This window comes from Podarcis erhardii (assembly GCF_964252035.2).
Source record: "Podarcis erhardii genome assembly, chromosome: 8".
Classification (NCBI taxonomy): domain Eukaryota; kingdom Metazoa; phylum Chordata; class Lepidosauria; order Squamata; family Lacertidae; genus Podarcis; species Podarcis erhardii.
In genome coordinates, this window is record NC_138499.1 from 7028470 (window position 1) to 7047851 (window position 19382).

The 19382-nt window shown below is 43.6% G+C and overlaps 1 protein-coding gene across 3 annotated transcripts in view; it reads left to right on the forward strand.

Moving 5' to 3' along the window:
* The window catches only part of TRAPPC9 (trafficking protein particle complex subunit 9), a 264093-nt gene that overhangs the window by 34722 nt on the left and 209989 nt on the right, over nucleotides 1-19382 (forward strand). For all 3 annotated transcript variants that reach the window (XM_081874037.1, XM_081874039.1, XM_081874038.1), the window contains 4 exons: nucleotides 564-696; nucleotides 2746-2909; nucleotides 10789-10941; nucleotides 13882-14006. In XM_081874037.1, coding sequence (XP_081730163.1) covers nucleotides 564-696; nucleotides 2746-2909; nucleotides 10789-10941; nucleotides 13882-14006 — 575 coding nt within the window. The remainder of the gene's footprint in view (nucleotides 1-563; nucleotides 697-2745; nucleotides 2910-10788; nucleotides 10942-13881; nucleotides 14007-19382) is intronic.

Here is a 19382-nt window from a genome sequence, read left to right on the forward strand (position 1 = left end):
AAATGTTTTGGTGAAGTCCCTCCCCCACCAATGTGTTTTGAAAAAAGAAAGGTTTTTAGAAATATGTGTTTTTAGAATAGTGCATTTTGGCAAGGAAAATATGTAATAATTTAAATATTTATTTTTAAAGAAATTACAGCTTAATGCAAAAAATGGGAAGTAACTGATTTATGAGTGAAAACATGCAAGAGTGAAATGAACAGGAAATGGACGGATACATATTCTTAAGACTTTGGCTCACAGTGTGAATACTAAACAGGATTAAAATTTACTGGCCATTTAGCCCCCATCCAATTCCCATGACAACCCCCACCCCCCAACCAATGTTAGTTATGTTTTGAGGATTATTGGCTCCTGGACATTTCCTAAATAGCTCTTCATAGATAATTGCTAACTATATTATAATTGGCTAGTAATGAGGGCCCAAATGAGTCACTGGTACCAAGGTCACTAAACTTTTCAATATATTCCATATATATCAAGTTTCTGACATCTTCAACTACAGTGGGGTTTCCATCCATGACTTGACAATAAACTCCTGATTTGGTCTCTGTTGATGTCAGGTTATCACACTTCAGTTTTTGGGGTCTTCAGTGACTGTCTTCTGGATAAGTTACCAGGAATAAAGACCAACGGTTGCACAGTGGAAGTCATTCCAGCTTTACCTAGATTGCAAATTAGTACTTCATTACCGAGGTAAGAAATCTGAGTGATCATTTTCAAGTTGTTAGGAACTAGGGGAATCATCCACTCTCCAAAGAACCACATAACATTATATTGTGTTCCCATTCAAATTTATATGTTTGTATTAGTGAAAACATCAAGCATTTTATTATACAGTGGTACCTCGGATTACAGATGCTTCAGGTTACAGACGCTTCAGGTTACAGACTCCTCTAACCCAGAAATAGTACCTCGGGTTAAGAACTTTGCTTCAGGATGAGAACAGAAATCGTGCTCCGGCGGCGCGGCAGCAGCAGGAGGCCCCATTAGCTAAAGTGGTGCTTCAGGCTAAGAACAGTTTCAGGTTAAGTACGGACCTCCGGAACGAATTAAGTTCTTAACCTGTACTGTTGGGGTCAGCAAGTAAGAACAGAAATTTATCCTGAAAGATCCTTGACTATGCTACCACTCAGTGGATTTGTAACTGGCTGACTGACCGAACCCAAAGGGTGCTTATAAATGGTTCCTCTTCATCCTGGAGAAGAGTGACTAGTGGGGTGCCACAGGGTTCTGTCTTGGGCCCAGTCTTATTCAACATCTTTATCAACAACTTGGATAATGGACTCAAGGGCATCCTGATCAAATTTGCAGATGACACCAAACTGGGAGGGGTGGCTAACACCCCAGAGGACAGGATCACACTTCAAAACGACCTTGACAGATTAGAGAACTGGGCCAAAACAAACAAGATGAATTTTAACAGGGAGAAATGTAAAGTATTGCACTTGGGCAAAAAAAAATGAGAGGCACAAATACAAGATGGGTGACACCTGGCTTGAGAGCAGTACATGTGAAAAGGATCTAGGAGTCTTGGTTGACCACAAACTTGACATGAGCCAACAGTGTGACGCGGCAGCTAAAAAAGCCAATGCAATTCTGGGCTGCATCAATAGGAGTATAGCATCTAGATCAAGGGAAGTAATAGTGCCACTGTATTCTACTCTGGTCAGACCTCACCTGGAGTACTGTGTCCAGTTCTGGGCACCACAGTTCAAGAAGGACACTGACAAACTGGAACGTGTCCAGAGGAGGGCAACCAAAATGGTCAAAGGCCTGGAAACGATGCCTTATGAGGAACGGCTAAGGGAGCTGGGCATGTTTAGCCTGGAGAAGAGGAGGTTAAGGGGTGATATGATAGCCATGTTCAAATATATAAAAGGATGTCACATAGAGGAGGGAGAAAGGTTGTTTTTCTGCTGCTCCAGAGAAGCGGACACGGAGCAATGGTTCCAAACTACAAGAAAGAAGATTCCACCTAAACATTAGGAGGAACTTCCTGACAGTAAGAGCTGTTTGACAGTGGAATTTGCTGCCAAGGAGTGTGGTGGAGTCTCCTTCTTTGGAGGTCTTTAAGCAGAGGCTTGACAACCATATGTCAGGAGTGCTCTGATGGTGTTTCCTGCTTGGCAGGGGGTTGGACTCGATGGCCCTTGTGGTCTCTTCCAACTCTATGATTCTATGATTCTATTCTATTCTATATTAGCTTTAGGATTACTATTTTATCAACCAGCAAGGGCAACATTGGCTTCAGTGTTACCTTTCAATAGCTTGCACTGCAAGGAGAATTAACTCACCAATTCCAAGTCTTAAGTTCTTCCTTAGATCCTTCTCCGAAAGCCAAAGTAGAATTCTCCACAGTGACCATGATCACCCGTGCATTAGCACATGCAGTCAGTATCTTTATATGTCACACGTAAATGAGAGGAGTAAGCAAGCTGTGCCAGCATAGTGTAGTGGTCAGTATCGGACCAGGATTGGGAAGATCTGGGTTCAAATTTCAGCTCAGCTAAGATATGCACTGGATGACCTTGCTCCTCACCTCTAATATATCTTTACAGGGTTGTTTGGGGGATAAAATGTGACGGGGGGGGGGGGGAGGAGGTATACTGCCCCAGGCTCTTTGGAGAAAGGGCAGGACAAAAAATAATAATAAATAAAATCATAAAGGTAGATAATGTAATTTTCATATATTTGTCAATGTTGCATGTATTTTTCACTTGTATTTTCATGCCATTTTTGAAGGTCTGCTCACATGCTACAGCCTTCCTCAGGAGATGAAATAGCCACCAATGTGTCTGTCCAGCTCTATAATGGAGAGATGCAGCAACTCACCATTAAGCTGGAAAATATTGGAACAGAGCCTTTGGAGAAGCTGGAGGTCACATCAAAAATGATCAACACGAAAGGTATTTGCAATTATTATTGATGCCTAAAGGTTTCTGAGTGCAGCACAGCCATGCCCACTGGCGGCGGCTGCTGCTTCTTATCATTATTATATTAAATTTGTATAGCACCCTTCAGCTGAAAATTTCAGGGCAGTTACCAGCATAAAAAAACAAAACAAAAACGCAAAGCCCATAATAAAAACAAGAACAAATACAAAACAAACAAATAACTCACCTCCCGCAAAAAGGACATAGAATGTTATTCAGCCAAAAGCCTAATTGAAGAGGAATGTACAAGATGGAAGAAAGCTGGGATTTAAAGAAATAAATGACAGGCTGGGCACAGCTAGACCTCCACCTAACTTCATCAAAGATACCTGCATACGGTACACAAGGAAGAAAGGGATGAGGAGGAAATTGGCAACAGTAAAATTCTGGTGATGGCTCTAATAATAATAATAATAATAATAATAATAATAATAATAATAATTTATTATTTGTACCCCGCCCATCTGGCTGGGTTTCCCCAGCTTCCATAGAAACCAAAAAACACTAAAATATCACACATTAAAAACTTCCCTGAACAGGGCTGCCTTAAGATGTCTTCTGAATGTCAGGTAGTTGTTTATCGCTTTGACATCTGATGGGAGGGCGTTCCACAGGGCGGGCGCCACTACCGAGAAGGCCCTCTGCCTGGTTCCCTGTAGCTTTGCTTCTCGCAATGAGGGAACTGCCAGAAGGCCCTCGGCGCTGGGCCTCAGCGTCCGGGCAGAACGATGGGGGTGGAGACGCTCCTTCAGGTATACTGGGCCAAGGCCGTTTAGGGCTTTAAAGGTCAACACCAGCACTTTGAATTGTACTCGGAAACGTACTGGGAGCCAACGTAGGTCTTTCAAGACTGGTGTTATGTGGTCTCGGCGGCCGCTCCCAGTCACCAGTTTGGTAGTCCAAGCGGGAGATAAGTAGAGCATGCACCACTCTGGCGAGACAGTCAGCGGGCAGGTAGGGTCTCAGCCTGTGTACCAGGTGGAGTTGGTAGACCGCTGCCCTGGATACAGAATTGACCTGCGCCTCCATGGACAGCTGTGAGTCCCAAATGACTCCCAGGCTGTGCACCTGGTCCTTCAGGGGCACAGTTACCCCATTCAGGACCAGGGAGTCCTCCACACCAGCCCGCTCCCTGTCTCCCCAAAACAGTACTTCTGTCTTGTCAGGATTCAACCTCAATCCATTAGCTACCATCTATCCAACCGCCTCCAGGCACTCACACAGGACCTTCACCGCCTTCACTGGTTCTGATTTGAAGGAGAGGTAGAGCTGGGTATCATCTGCATATTGATGGACACCCAGTCCAAACCCCCTGATGATCTCTCCCAGCGGCTTCATATAGATGTTAAAAAGCATGGGGGAGAGGACAGAACCCTGAGGCACCCCACAGGTGAGGGCCCAGGGGTCTGAACACTCATCCCCCCCACCACTTTCTGAACACGGCCCAGGAGGAAGGAGCGAGACCACTGTATAACAGTGCCCCCAGCTCCCAGCCCCTCTAGACGGTCCAGAAGGATGTTATGGTCAATTGTATCAAAGGCCGCTGAGAGATCCAGCAGAACTAGGAAACAACTCTCACCTTTGTCCCTAGCTCGCCGGAGATCATCAACCAGTGCGACCAAGGCAGTTTCAGTCCCATGATGAGGCCTGAATCCCGATTGGAAGGGATCCAAATGGTCCGCATCCTCCAGGCGTGCCTGGAGTTGTTCAGCAACAACGTGCTCAATCACCTTGCCCAAGAATGGAAGATTTGAGACTGGGCGATAGTTGGCCATACTGACCGGGCTAAAGATTTTTTTTTAAGAAGCGGTTTGATAACCGCCTCTTTTAGCGGATCTGGGAATGTTCCCTCACAGAGGGAAGCATTCACCACCCCACAGAGCCCATCGCCCAGCCCTTCCCGGCTTGCTTTTATTAGCCAGGAAAGGGAAAGGATCAAGGAGACAGGTGGTTGGTTTCACGCGTCCAAGCAGCCTGTCCACATCCTTGGGAGTAACGGATTGAAATTGATTCCATACAACTTGACCAGACAGGGCTCCAGCACTCTCCCGCCCTAGCCCTGCTCCCACAGTGGTGTCTAGCTCCTTCCGAATATGAGTGATTTTATCTGCAAAAAACTTTGCAAAATCGTTGCAGGAGATCTTGGGGTCTTTACAAGGCCCCGGTGGTAAAGGTGGCTCCGTTAAATTGTGGAGCACCTGAAAGAGTCTCCTGCTACTACTTTCTGCAGATGCAATAGAGGCGGTGAAGAAAGTCTTCTTCGCCGTCGCTATTGCCACTTGGTAGGCTCGACGTTGAGCTCTAACCTGTGTCCGGTCAGATTCGGAGTGAGTTTTCTGCCACTGACGCTCTAGCTGTCTCAGCGATTGTTTCATTGCCCTCAGCTCCGAAGAAAACCACAGGGCTGTCCGGGCTCCATGCAATCGGAGAGGGCGCTTCGGAGCCAGACAGTCGATAACCCTGGTTAACCCTGCATTCCAGCGAGCCACCAGGGAATCAGCTGAAAGGCCATCAACATGGCATAAAGCATCCCCTACCACTCTCTGGAAACCATTTGGATCCATTAGGTGGTGGGGGCGGACCATCCGAATTGGTCCCACCTCCCTGCAGAGGGGATGGGTCGCGGAGAAGTCCAGTTGCACCAGGAAGTGATCTGACCATGGCACTTCTTTTGTTTCACTTTTACTCAGTGTCAGATCACCGACGTCACTAGAGGTGAATACCAGGTCTAGGGCATGTCTATGACTATGAGTTGGGCCCAACTTATTCAGGGACATGCTTCCTCCAACCAGGTCTCTGTCACACGTGCCAGGTCAAATCCTCCATCCACAATCAGGTCGTGGATGGCAGTGGTTTTATTCATCAATCACCTGGCATTACACAGCAACACCTTCAGGTCATGTGGGTTTCCCCTGTTGATTCCAATATCAAGGCCAGACCCGGAGGCAGGGATAGTCTTCAAACAATGACTAAACCTGCCTCCTCGGTAATGACATGGTCTGGTCTTAGCGTAACTCCTCCTGCTGCCCATGATCACTGAGATCGGATGTCCCAGTGCTTCCCCCTCGTGGAACTTGTCCCAGCCATCGTGTTGGCTGGGGCCCCACTCCCAGGCAGCCCTGATCCTGCCCCTTAAAAACAAAACACAAACTATACTAGAACCAATAAAACAACAAAAAACAAAAACAAAACAATTATACTAAAATAAGTTATGTGATAAGTTCATAAGTTATGTGATAAGCATATATTTTGAGAAAAGCAGTTATGATTGATGAAGGGACTGGATGGATGGTACTGTATATGCTTCCTCCACAAGACTTAGGGGACAATCCCCACCTCTCCAAGTGTGCTGCTTGATACCTAGAGCATCTTGGGCATCTATATAATATGCAGCTCTTTCTGGTGACAGGAGCAACACCTTATACTTTAACAAAGAATAAACCTAAAAATGTTTCGCTGGATTCAGTTTTTGTTTTGTACCAACAAGGATTTTGGAAAGGAACAATCATTGAAAGTATTTTCACATTTTATTAATGCTGATGTCCTTCTAATTACTGAGAAATATCAAAAAATTAAACCGCCTAAGATAAACAATAATAGTTGTTGACTATTTTTTGATACAGGGTTTAAAGTTTATCGGATTTAAAAAGAGAAGTATTTTCTATAAGCCCGAAACCTTATTTAATTAAATATTGCAGATTATTATTTTCTGCTTTCTGTCAAGCAGACATGAAAGGGGTTTTCATAAAAGTGCACATTGGTAATAACAAAAGCAATAAAATATAATACAGTTAAAACATATATAATTCATAATGATTCCATTGCATTTATCAATGTCTAAACCGTACAAAGAAGACTAGCAGGAGGAAAATGGAAAAGCCACTTCCCTAGGGCCCAAGATGTTTAGGGATTTTTATGTTAGTCTTAACACCTTTAATTGAACTTGATAATATACAGGCAGCTAATGCAGATTTTGCAAGATAGGTGTTTTATGACAATGCACCAAAGTAAAAGGTAAAAAAAAGCATTCAGCACTGTTTAGAAACGACCACACTACTATAAAGCTTCTAAACTCGTGTTTCCATGACTATTTCTTTCTTCTTTTTTAAATTTTTATTTTCCATGACTATTTCGATCAAGAAACAGTTTATTGAGTTTATGCATTCCTCACTGACTTCTTACAAGCTCTCTTTAAGCTGCAGTCTTTTAACACACTACTAGGGAAGAAAGCTTCACCGAGAAGTATTTTAAAAATCACTGGGATGCACATACACATTTGAATGTTTGAATAGCTACTAAATTATGATTCTTCTATAAGATATGCAAAAAATTAAGAGGCATGTGAACTGAGGATGTAGTCCATCAAACGTGTACCTAATTTCCTGTGGAAATCACATTGGCCTGGTTTGCATGATTAGTTCCTTGCTCAGTAAGCCAGGATATGCAGAAGCTCTGTGCAGGTGCCTTGGCAGCTGCTTCATCCCTCCCTTGGTGTGAGGGCCTGAATGAGCCAGGATTCAGCTCTTAATTCGATCATCAGATTATATGTGATCCAAAAAAACCTGTTCAATAGTTTATAAACAAGCCAGGATATTAAGCTAACTTTAAACCATGGCATTAAAGGGATGCGGGTGGCGCTGCGGTCTAAACCACTGAGCCTTGGGCTTGCCAATTGGAAGGTCGGCTTTTTGAATCCCTGCGACGGGGTGAGCTCCCGTTTCTCTGTCCCAGCTTCTGCCAACCTAGCAGTTCGAACGCACGCCAGTGCAAGTAGATAAAGAGGTACTGCTCCGGCGGGAAGGTAAACGGCATTTCCGTGCGCTGCTCTGGTTTTGCCAGAAGCGGCTTAGTCATGTTGGCCACATGACCCGGAAAAACTGTCTGTGGACAAATGCTGGCTCCCCAGAGTCGTTTGCAACTGGACTTAACTGTCAGGGGTCCCTTTACCTTTACCTTTACCTTTAAACCATGGCATACGATGCCAGGTTTTGATCATAGGATTTTGACTATTGAGATGCATGGACAATACATACCTTCCTGACAATGGATTAATAAGCAGTAAAATATTTTCACAGTTGATGTACCTCTTGAGCTTGCTGATTGGAAGGTTGGCGGTTCGAATCCCTGCGACGGGGTGAGCTCCCGTTTCTCTGTCCCTGCTCCTGCCAACCTAGCAGTTCAAAAGCATACCAGTGCAAGTAGATAAATAGGTACAGCTGCAGCGGGAAGGAAAACGGCATTTCCATGCGCTCTGGCACTTGTCACGGTCCTCTGTGCACCAGTAGCGGTTTAGTCATGCTGGCCACATGATCCGGAAAACTGTCTGTGGACAAATGCTGGCTCCCTTGGCCTGAAAGTGAGATGAGCACCGCAACCTCATAGTTGCCTTTGACTGGACTTAACCATCCAGGGGACCTTTACCTTTTTACCTTTACTTATTATGTAAAGGTAAACGCATCCATTCTTAAGGAAATTAGCCCTGAGTGCTCACTGGAAGGACAGATTGTGAAGCTGAGACTCCAATACTTTGGCCACCTCGTGAGAAGAGAAGACTCCCTGGAAAAGACCCTGATGTTGGCAAAGATTGAGGGCACAAGGAGAATGGGACGACAGAGGACGAGATGATTGGACAGTATTCTCAAAGCTACAAAGATGAGTCTGACTAAACTGCGGGAGGCAGTGGAAGACAGAAGTGCCTGGTGTGCTCTGGTCCATGGAGTCATGAAGAGTTGGACACGACTAAATGACTAAACAACAACAACATTATGTTAAGGGGAGAAAATTTAAACAACTCTGAGCCTGCTTTAGTTAGTAATGAACAAAGCCCCATTGAAATCAGTAGAAAAAAAGTTAAGTGAAGTTGCTCCCAATTGGACTTGAGTTGCAAACCTGTCCATGTCATCTTCAAATAGGTAAAGTAAAGGTAAAGGTACCCCTGCCCGTTCGGGCCAGTCTTGCCAGACTCTAGGGTTGTGCGCTCATCTCACTCTATAGGCCGGGAGCCAGCGCTGTCCGCAGACACTTCCGGGTCACGTGGCCAGCGTGACAAGCTGCATCTGGCGAGCCAGTGCAGCACACCTTCAAATAACTTCCATTAACCTCAGGGGGACTTGATAAGTAAGGAAGTCACAATGAGCTTTGCTTGAAGACAACATTTGCAACATTGGACAGTGGATCTGAAGATACTACACCACCTTGATAGAAAGAACTTAAAATTGGCTACTAAAAATAAGATGTCAGAAAGTGGCCATTCTTTTGATGTGCTTGCATCTTAAATGAACTTTTACTGGAATGGGAAAAAATATTCGTTATTGTGTTTCTGATAATAAAGGCAATAGTTGTCAGTACTGTTGTAATGAATAATGCATCTCTGGCTGACTGCTACAGGAAAAATAGTTAACTGTGCAAGTTTTAGATTAAAAATATGTATTTTAATAATTTAGTTACTTCGAAGCACTCGGGCAAACAGTGATCCGAACAAGTGCAACAATGTTTGGGGCCTTTAAAAAATATAACTCTTTGCACAAGCCTGCAAATTCTGGTGATCTCTTAGTTCTCAGCAGTGATACATGCTGCAAATATTTAGAATCTGCTTTTGTGCTCTCATCATAAAAATAAATGATTGAAATAAATTAATAGGCATAGCCTTTTAATCTAATTAATGTATATCTATTTCTGTCATTCTCAAATTCTAATACTGCTACCCTGGGCCTTTTCGGGAGCAAGGGGAGGATATAAATTGAATCAATAATAATTCACCTACCCCTGTAACTACCCGCTGGTGTGCGGGACATCTTTGGGAGAAGAAAAGGAGTAAACACTACCCAAATCTGGAGTGGAGTCCCAAAGGCAGTTGGATGGCACCTTGTACGCCTCCAGAGAGATAGCTTTGATGCTGCTAACCCAGCAAAAAGACCAAGTTACCAGTCTCCGCAGCCATAGCAGGTGCTGAGATTCTCCAGTGGTTTGACATTCACGCCCAGAGGTGCAACTCGTTGTCTCTCAAGACAGGCAGGTGCCAACAAAACCCCAGCAATTACTCTTGCAACCCATATGCTACTTTTCTTGCCCTGTTTTCTTGTGTTCAGAGCACGCAGTTATATACCAAACTTTTACTAGTTTTGTGTCCCCCCCCATATTGCACTTAAAGGTAAAGGGACCCCTGACCATTAGATCCAGTCGTGGCCGAATCTGGGGTTGCGGCGCTCATCTCGCTTTATTGGCCAAGGGAGCCAGTGTACAGCTTCCGGGTCATGTGGCCAGCATGACTAAACCGCTTCTGGAAAACCAGAGCAGTGCACAGAAACGCTGTTTACCTTCCGCCGCAGTGGTACCTATTTATCTACTTGCACTTTGATGTGCTTTCATACTGCTAGGTTGGCAGGAGCAAGGACCGAGCAACAGGAGCTCACCCCGTTGCGGGGATTCGAACTGCTGACCTTCTGATCGGCAGGTCCTAGGCTCTGTGTTTTTACCCACAGCGCCACCCACGTCCCTTTCATATTGCACTTAACAGGTAGTAAATAACCTGACATTCAGGGGAGTTATTTTCTAGGCTTTCTGCTTCCTCCATACCCTGCAAACCTGGTTGCTTTCTAATAGATCAGCTCCAAATAGAATTGAGAATTCTGGGCCTAGGTGTTGTTGCTGTTGTTGCTGTTGTTATTATTATATTTACTAGTCACTTTTTCCATAAAAGTGCACAGAAATCATTTTTTTGTTTTTGAAAAAGAAAATTCTGTGTATTCAGGAGAAGCCATACTGAACACTGGGTATTTTATAGTTAGACCCAGTATCCTTATTGTGTTTGTCTACACATAACTTCTGTATGTTGTTGTTATTATTTTTATAGGAAAGCTGTTTGGTGACTTTCTGAGCTGGAATCTGGAAGACACGCTCTCTCAGTTTCCTCTAAAACCAGGACACATTGCTACATTTATTGTGTACATTAAAGTAAAGCTTGACTTCTCCTGCCAGGAAAACCTCCTGCAAGACCTTAATGATGGTGAGTTTTGGATTCTTTTTTGGTATGCAGTGGGGGTTTTTGGTAAGTATTTTGGCTTAGTTAGGGATATTTCAAAGCTGTAGGGTGTGACATCTCTTACTTTGCAACCTTAATGGCAAATATCACCCTGGCTGTAATGGAACCAGCAGCTGATCTAGTTGACTACATGTCTTTAAAATCACTCCAAAGCTGTGTTTGGATAGAGGCAAAGTTCACCAAGCTTTCCCAGTAGCGCTTATATATAATCTTATCACAGTGGTGCCTCGCAAGACGAAATTAATTCGTTCTGCGAGTTGCTTCGTCTTGCGATTTTTTCGTCTTGCGGAGCGTGGATTCCCTGGGTATTAACGGCTTTAAGAAAAAGGAAGCAAACCCGCAAGACGTTTTCCCATAGGGAAATTCGTCTTGCGAAGCAACTCAAGAAACGAAAAACCCTTTCGTCTTGCGCGTTTTTCGTCTAGCGAGGCATTCGTCTTGCGAGGTACCACTGCATATCCCTTTGTGCAGTGGTAATTGAGAATCAGCATGTGGTCAGATCTGGTATGCTTGATATGTAATCTGAATAGTGTTTTTAATTAAAGTATGGCCTTGGGATCTGGGACAGAGTAATACAGTGGTGCCTCGCAAGACGAAATTAATCCGTTCCGCGATTCTCTTCGTCTAGCGGTTTTTTCGTCTTGCGAAGCAAGCCCATTGACAGCTTAGCGGATTAGCGCTATTAGCGGTCTAGCGGCTTTTAGCGATCAGCTGAGAAGCGGCTTATCAGCGGAACAGCTGATAAGCGGCTTAGCGCTTAGGGAAAGGGCGGAAAAAAGCGGGGGGAAACCGCGGGAACTCGCAAGATTTTTTCGTCTTGCGAAGCAACCCCATAGAGAAATTCGTTTAGCGAAGCGCCTCCAAAACGGAAAACCCTTTCGTCTAGCGGGTTTTCCGTCTTGCGAGGCGTTCGTCTTGCGGGGCACCACTGTACCAAGAATAATAAGAGCATGATATTTTCATAATATCATACATGATAATGTAAACAACTTTACAGTTGAATTACTCAAGTTGAATAAATTCACCTGTATCCTTTCTCGGTGCCTAGTGGAAAGTTGCTAGTGAATGTTTTCCCCTACATTATGGGTTCAATCCATTCTATTGCAAGCCCAGAACTTGTTTGTACAAGTGTGTCTTTCCCCACCTCTTGGTTAAACCCCTTGTTGGAATTGGGAAAGAGACCATTCCTATGGCGATCCATCAGGTATTTCCTAGAAATCTTTAAAACCACACTGGTGGTAAGTTGAGAAGCTACAGCAGGTGTAGGAACGTGGTTTTATTCAGCCCACGGGCTGTATTCCCCTTCTGACAACTTTGCGAGGGGTGGGCACAACAGTGGTAGAAACAGGCAAAAAAGTCGGGAGCAACAGATGTAACTCTTGCTGTTGCACAGTACAGTAGACTAAATTGCAGTCATGTGAAGTCAGAGGCTCGTACACATCCACACCCCTCTTTCCATACTCCATCCAGGCAAGCTAGAGGCATTCTCACCATTGAAGGATACAGTGATGATGTGTGCATGTAACTGAATTCGGGGATGGTGTGGCATAGGGTAGCTGAGGAGTGTGGCCTAATGAGAAATCAAGGAGTCAGACAGAGAGGTCTGGAGGGCTGTGTTCAGCTCCCATCCTGATGTCCCCTCCATTCCCCCCATGCAACAGCATGCTTGTTCATCTCAGTAAGATAAGGAAGCATAGGGGCAAAGCAGAAACCTCGTTTTTCAACATTCCCCTGTATGTAATTGAAAAGTTGTATTGCACAGAATCTCATAAAAGTAACATTTTAAATAATGCAATAGATGGGCTGTGTACATAACTTATTTAGAAGTTACAGTAATGAGTTTTGTCGGTGCCCACAAATCCATTCTGACAAAAATAACTTTGAAATTTATTAAGACCTAATGATAAAGGTCTACTCACTCTAAATTTTAATTAACTCTTGCAGTATTGAATACATAATATTCACGTTATCCATTATTTAATGTTAAGCAAGTATTATTAAAGAGATTTTGGAAGGCTTTGTTCCAGTGAATGTTTGCTGAAAATTTTGTGTTAATAAGCAGTTTGGATGAAGGCACGTTGCCTTCGTTGATACCAGATTGTCAGAGGATACAGGATTGCATAGTGGCATTAATAAGGGTGCCACAAAGACTTGCACTTGCTTTGCTTGTGGTAGCTGTATAATAGCCATGTGTATAGGGTACAGTGGTGCCTCGCAAGACGAAATTAATTCGTTCCGCGAGTCTCTTCGTCTTGCGTTTTCTTCGTCTTGCGAAATAGCAGATTAGCGCTATTAGCGGCTTAGCGGCTAAGCGGCTCTTAGCGGCTTAGAAAAAGGGGGGAGGGAAAAAACTCGCAAGACTCGCAAGACGTTTTCGTCTTGCGAAGCAAGCCCATAGGGAAATTCGTCTTGCGAAGTGCCTCGAAAAACGGAAAACCCTTTCGTCTAGCGAGTTTTTCGTCTTGTGAGGCATTCATCTTGCGGGGCACCACTGTATATAATATCTCTCCTCTGTTCTCAAATGCCATCCCTGCTTGCAGGTAAGTAAAGGTAGCGGGGGAACTTCCAAGGAGGAGGAGGAGGAATTCTTTATTTCCCAAGCCTCATAGATTGACTTAGGAATCGATTTAAAACAAAAAGCCAAATCAGTTTGCTTCTGGGTCTGACCAGGAAGAGCACGGGAGAGTTTGCCCAGTGCTAGTTAGAACTGTCAATTCCCACAGTCGTCATATTACCTTGAAATTTCTGTGGATCGAAGAAACTATTTTGAATCTTGAGTGATTTGGGTTTATTGCCTAGTGGACACAGGTGCTTGTCAAAGATCTGGTCGCCTACTGATATTTCTTTTTAAGTGCCTCTGAGTTTGAAAGTAGGAATGATAATGTTCTCTCCCCCACTTTTTAGATGGAATTAGCGTAAGTGGTCTTCCTCTTTCCAGTCCTTTTCGACAAGTGATAAAACCACGAGTCGAGAACAAACCTATAAATCCACCAGAAACCAGCAAAGTTGGTGACTTCAGTCATGTAAAGGTAAGCGAACGCTATCACAAAAATTGATTTGCCTGGCTGCGTTGAATGTTTGGTGCTGGAAGAGATAGGTAAGGCATTGTGTACGGTGACAATTTTGTTGGGGAAAAGCAAACTAGTATATCAGACAAATAAATGGTTTTGTAAAATATTGCAATAATATTGGGATTGTTGTTGCTTTGCTACTTTGACAGTAGAAGCTCTAAAGGTTTGCAATACTAACTGATCCAGTAAAACATCTAATTTTACTTCTTTCTTTTCCAACTTAAGTGTGCTAATTAACCAGTTCAATAAAGTACAAGTCATAACTTGCTTTTGTGTTCTTCTGCCTAAAATAGTAAAACCAGACCCATTGTGTGAAGGTGCTAAAACAAAGCTCACTTTGTTTTTTCCATCCTGTAAAGGAGAAATAAGCACAATTGATTTCTCTGGAATTATATTCCCAACACACTAATTTGAAGTAATTTAACCAAAATGTGTATAGGAAATCTGATAACAAGTGCATCTTGTATGTTGTGGCTGCTATCAGCCTAGCAGGCGACTGTGATCTTTAAGATTCATAGCTATAACTTGCTAGTCTTGGGGAAAAGTCTTGTGGCACATTAAAAGCCAGAAAGTGACTGCTTTCATGGACTACAGTCCACTTTATCAGATGCGTCTATTGTGCTTCTCTGCTCCATTCAAAATAAGACATTTGCAGGCCAGTCGATGAAATAACCCCTTTGGTAACATGCGCTTTTGAAGTGGAGGGGAAGTATGGTTCTTCCCACTTCCAGTATGTGGAATTTGCGGCTGCACATTCAGTTTCTGTTAGATATAAATGTGGACATAGAACAGGCATTTTTTTTGGGGGGGGGGGAATTAAGAAATGTGCTTTGCTTATTTGGAAGAAATGGAAAGGTTTGTTTTTCATCCAGCTAACTGTGGTCATCTTGAGGCCATGATCCAACTGTAGCTGTGGGCCGTGAGATGTATATAACAGCTGGTGACTCCTGATGCAGATGTGCGATCCAATTTGCACCAAAAGATGCATGCAGAGATGGTTTGCTCTTGTAATTTATTTTAGGAGCCTGGTTTTTTTTTCCTTTCTCTTATTTAAAATTCTAGCCAGTGCAACATTTTCTCTAGTTGAAAAAAATAATCTTACATTGTTCTATAGCTATTTGTAGGGTAGACACAGAGAAGAGAGGTCAGAGAATGTCACATTGCCTGTCTCTCATGTGCCACAGATGTTCATTTTGAACTACATGAAGGGAAAAATTGAAATTCACCCAGTGTATGCATCAGAGTGCTTCTGAGGCCAAGTGTTCAAATGCAGCATTGTCAAGCTATTTTTAGAGTCCTGCTATCACTACAGTGCTGTTTAGAGATTCAGTTGAAGCTGCTAATAGGTATATTTATATCCATTCTGTCAACTGCCACAGCATGAATGCTTTTACAGATGATAATTCTATTTTTGGACTATGCACTATGGTTACGATCACCCTGCCAGCTTAAATACATGCTATACATCCATAGACATTTATCACATACTGTATTAATGTGCACTCATACAACTCATACAGTCATAAAATCAGATTGGTGATTAAAACAACAATCCATCAACCAATTAAGACTGGTTTTGCAACCAGTATGACACACAAATGCGTTTAAACTGTTGCAAGTAATAGCAGGTTGCTTTGTTGGTGGCAATCAGTGTAAGTTGTCAGAATTATTAACACTGTTTAGTGCATAATCTCTACATGTCCCCCCCTCCACTACTGTGAGTAAAGGTAAAGGGGCCCCTGACCATTAGGTCCAGTCGTGACCGACTCTGGGGTTGTGGCGCTCATCTCGCTTTATTGGCCGAGGGAGCCGGCGTACAGCTTCCGGGTCATGTGGCCAGCATGACTAAGCCGCTTCTGGTGAACCAGAGTAGCACATGGAAACGCCGGTACCTTCTCACCGCAGTGGTACTTATTTATCTACTAGCACTTTGATGTACTTTCAAACTGCTAGGTTGGCAGGAGCAGGGAACCGAGCAATGGGAGCTCACCCCGTTGCGGGGATTCGAACTGCCGACCTTCTGATCAGCAAGTCCTAGGCTCTGTGGTTTAACCCACAGCGCCACCCGCGTTCCCCTATTGTGAGTAGGGGGCAGTTATTTCAGAAGGGAGAAAGTGAGCTGGGCTGAGAAATCACCACTGTGCTGCTCCATAGAAACTCATTGTATTCCCTTGGTGCATGCAACAGCATTCTCCTTTGCCCTTAAAGGGGGGCGGGGCACTGGGTATATTGGTCCAAAAGAGAGAGAGAGCACGCACAAGCCATGAGTTCCACACTGTGATGACTCAGTTCTAATTGGTGGAAATGTCATGTGCCACTCGGGGCAGTTATGAACTAGTAAATAAACTGGTAGAAGGATTTGCACTTTGCAATAATAATAATAATAATAATAATAATAATAATAATAATAATAATAATTTATTTGTACCCCGCCCATCTGGATGGGTTTCCCCAGCCACTCTGGGTGGCTTCCAACAAAGATTAAAAATACATTAAAATATCACACATTAAAAACTTCCCTGAATAGGGATGCCTTCAGATGTCTTCTGAATGTCAGGTAGTTGTTAATCTCTTTGACATCTGATGGGAGGGCATTCCACAGGGCGGGTGTCACTACTGAGAAGGCCCTCTGCCTGGTTCCCTGTAGCTTTGCTTCTCGCAATGAGGGAACTGCCAGAAGGCCCTCGGCGCTGGACCTCAGCGTCCAGGCAGAACGATGGAGGTGGAGACGCTCCTTCAGGTATACTGGGCCGAGGCCGTTTAGGGCTTTAAAGGTGAACACCAACACTTTGAATTGTGCTCCGAAGCGTACTGGGAGCCAATGTAAATCTTTCAAGACCGGTGTTATGTGGTCTCGGCGGCCGCCCCCAGTCACCAGTCTAGCTGCCACATTCTGGATTAGTTGTAGTTTCTGGGTCACCTTCAAAGGTAGCCCCACGTAGAGCGCATTGCAGTAGTCCAAGCGGGAGATAACTAGAGCATGCACCACTCTGGCGAGACAGTCTGTGGGCAACTAGGGTCTCAGCCTGTGTACCAGGTGGAGCTGGTAGACAGCTACCCTGGATACAGAATTGAGTTGCACCTCTGTGGACAGCTGTGAGTCCAAAATGACTCCCAGGCTTTGCACCTGGTCCTTCAGGGCACAGTTACTCCATTGAGGACCAGGGAGTCCTCCACACCAGCCCGCCCCCTGTCCCCCCAAGAACAGTACTTCTGTCTTGTCAGGATTCAACCTCAATCCATTAGCCACCATCCATCCTCCAGCCGCCTCCAGGCTACACACAGTTCTCTGAAAACATTTCTTATTTCATTCACCAGGTTGTTTGGTTGGTATTTAATCTGTGAGAGAGTTGAGTGAGGTGTGAATGGACTGAGTTGCTTCTTCAGTTTTTGTCCAAAGGTTATCAATACGTGCATGTTTCTATGTATTCCACAAGCTCTTCAGGTCTCAGTCCTATATATTAGGCATGGGGAGTTTGTGGGACAGATGTGGCCAGACTCTCTGAGTTCACTTCTGACTTCCAGCGATTCAACACGGAGAGAAAAGAACTTCAGTGTGCAAAGTGCTCCGTTACAGCTACTACTTCTGCAGTATCAGAAGTGGAGAGTGAAATTCTCGGCAGACTTCTGTGCACATAAACATTCGTGCATTTTGCAAATGTATATTCAGTTTTCAGTATGCAGCTGCGTTTTGAAGTTTGAAATGTTAAATAACTGTAAGGCTGAGCTGGCTGTTCAGCTGTATAATGGCTCTATTTGCATTCTTCCAGGATTACTGAATTCTTTTTGCCTTTTGTAGTGTAGGGACAGATGAATTGTGTCACAGAGCTTTTAAAATACAGTAAACCTGGTAAAAATGGCTACAAAAATATGGAAGGTGGCACTTGAGTGGTGTTACTAAGTTACTAAGAATTCAGTATATAACTGTGTTACCCTGGGAGGGAATACAGTGGTGCCTCGCAAGACAAAAAGAATCCGTTCTGCGAGTCTCTTTGTTTAGCGGTTTTTTCGTCTTGCGAAGCAAGCCCATTGACGGCTTAGCGGATTAGCACTATTAGCAGCTTTTAGCGCCTTTTAGCAGCTTATCGGATAAGCAGATAAGCGGCTTAGCGGCTTAGAAAAAGGGGGGGGGAGGAAAAAACCCCCCGCAGGAACTCGCAAGACATTTTCGTCTTGCGAAGCAAGCCCATAGGAAATTCCTTTTGCGAAGCACCTCCAAAACGGAAAACCCTTTCGTCTAGCGGGTTTTCTGTCTTGCGAGGCATTCGTCTTGCGGGGCACCACTGTAGTTTTGTGTGCAGGCATGAGGCTGCCCATTATTGGAGGGTACCCCCTGACAAACTTCCACTGGTGCAGACTTGCAGAGGATTGCACTGTCAGACTGTAAATTATCCAATACATAATTTGGAAAGCATTGCTATGCCTAAGAGACTTCTGCAGCTAAGTTCCTGTTTCATCCGATACATGAGATAAACTGAGAAAATAGTGACCTTTCACTGTTTGCACATGTTGAGGGTAAGGAGTAGTATCGAAACAACTACAAGGAAAAATATTTTGTTATTTTTCCTGCCCGTTTGAAAATACATACTTGCTCAAAAAGTAAATACAAGCAGAGCATCTGGTAATTATGCTAATTCATTAGAGAAAGTAAATTTAATTAAATAAATGTATATCTAGAGAATTCTTACCTGTTTCAATAATTAGCTGAACATTTTAGTCCTGCTGCGATTAGACAGCTCAGTGTTTCAAAATAAATTGTGCATCTGTTCTGGATTTCAATTTTTTTGTGCTAGGATATTAGTGATGCAAATATCCCAGCTTCCTTTTTTGCTTTTAGCACTTTGATATTATTTGCTTACTATTGGGAATCGGCATTCCATGGGAATTTTAACGATAATCTACAGAGCACACATAAGTCATGCAGATCATCTCACAATAATGTTAATTATGAACCTGTAAACTAGCAATCAACAGCTGGTAATACCTCGGTCAGATCCATCTTTTAGAGTGAGATGGATAAGCAATTGTGGTGATGGGAGCCTGAAGTAAGACATTTGGGAAGGTAGGTTGTGCTCATTTGTCAGTGTGGCCCTCTGCCCAAACCATTTGATGACCAGGCCTTCAATAAAAGTAAACTTTGCTTTGCTATACAGTGAATTGTTTTTAAAATGTATATTAGAATTACACATAACATGTTCCTCTCATGAAAGTTTAACTTGGAGGAGGAGAAGAAAAAAAAAATTTGAGAATGAAAATATCTTCATAATGTGTCTCTTCATTATGATTAATGGCTGCAGAGACCATAAATAAAATATTGAGGTACATTTGAATATT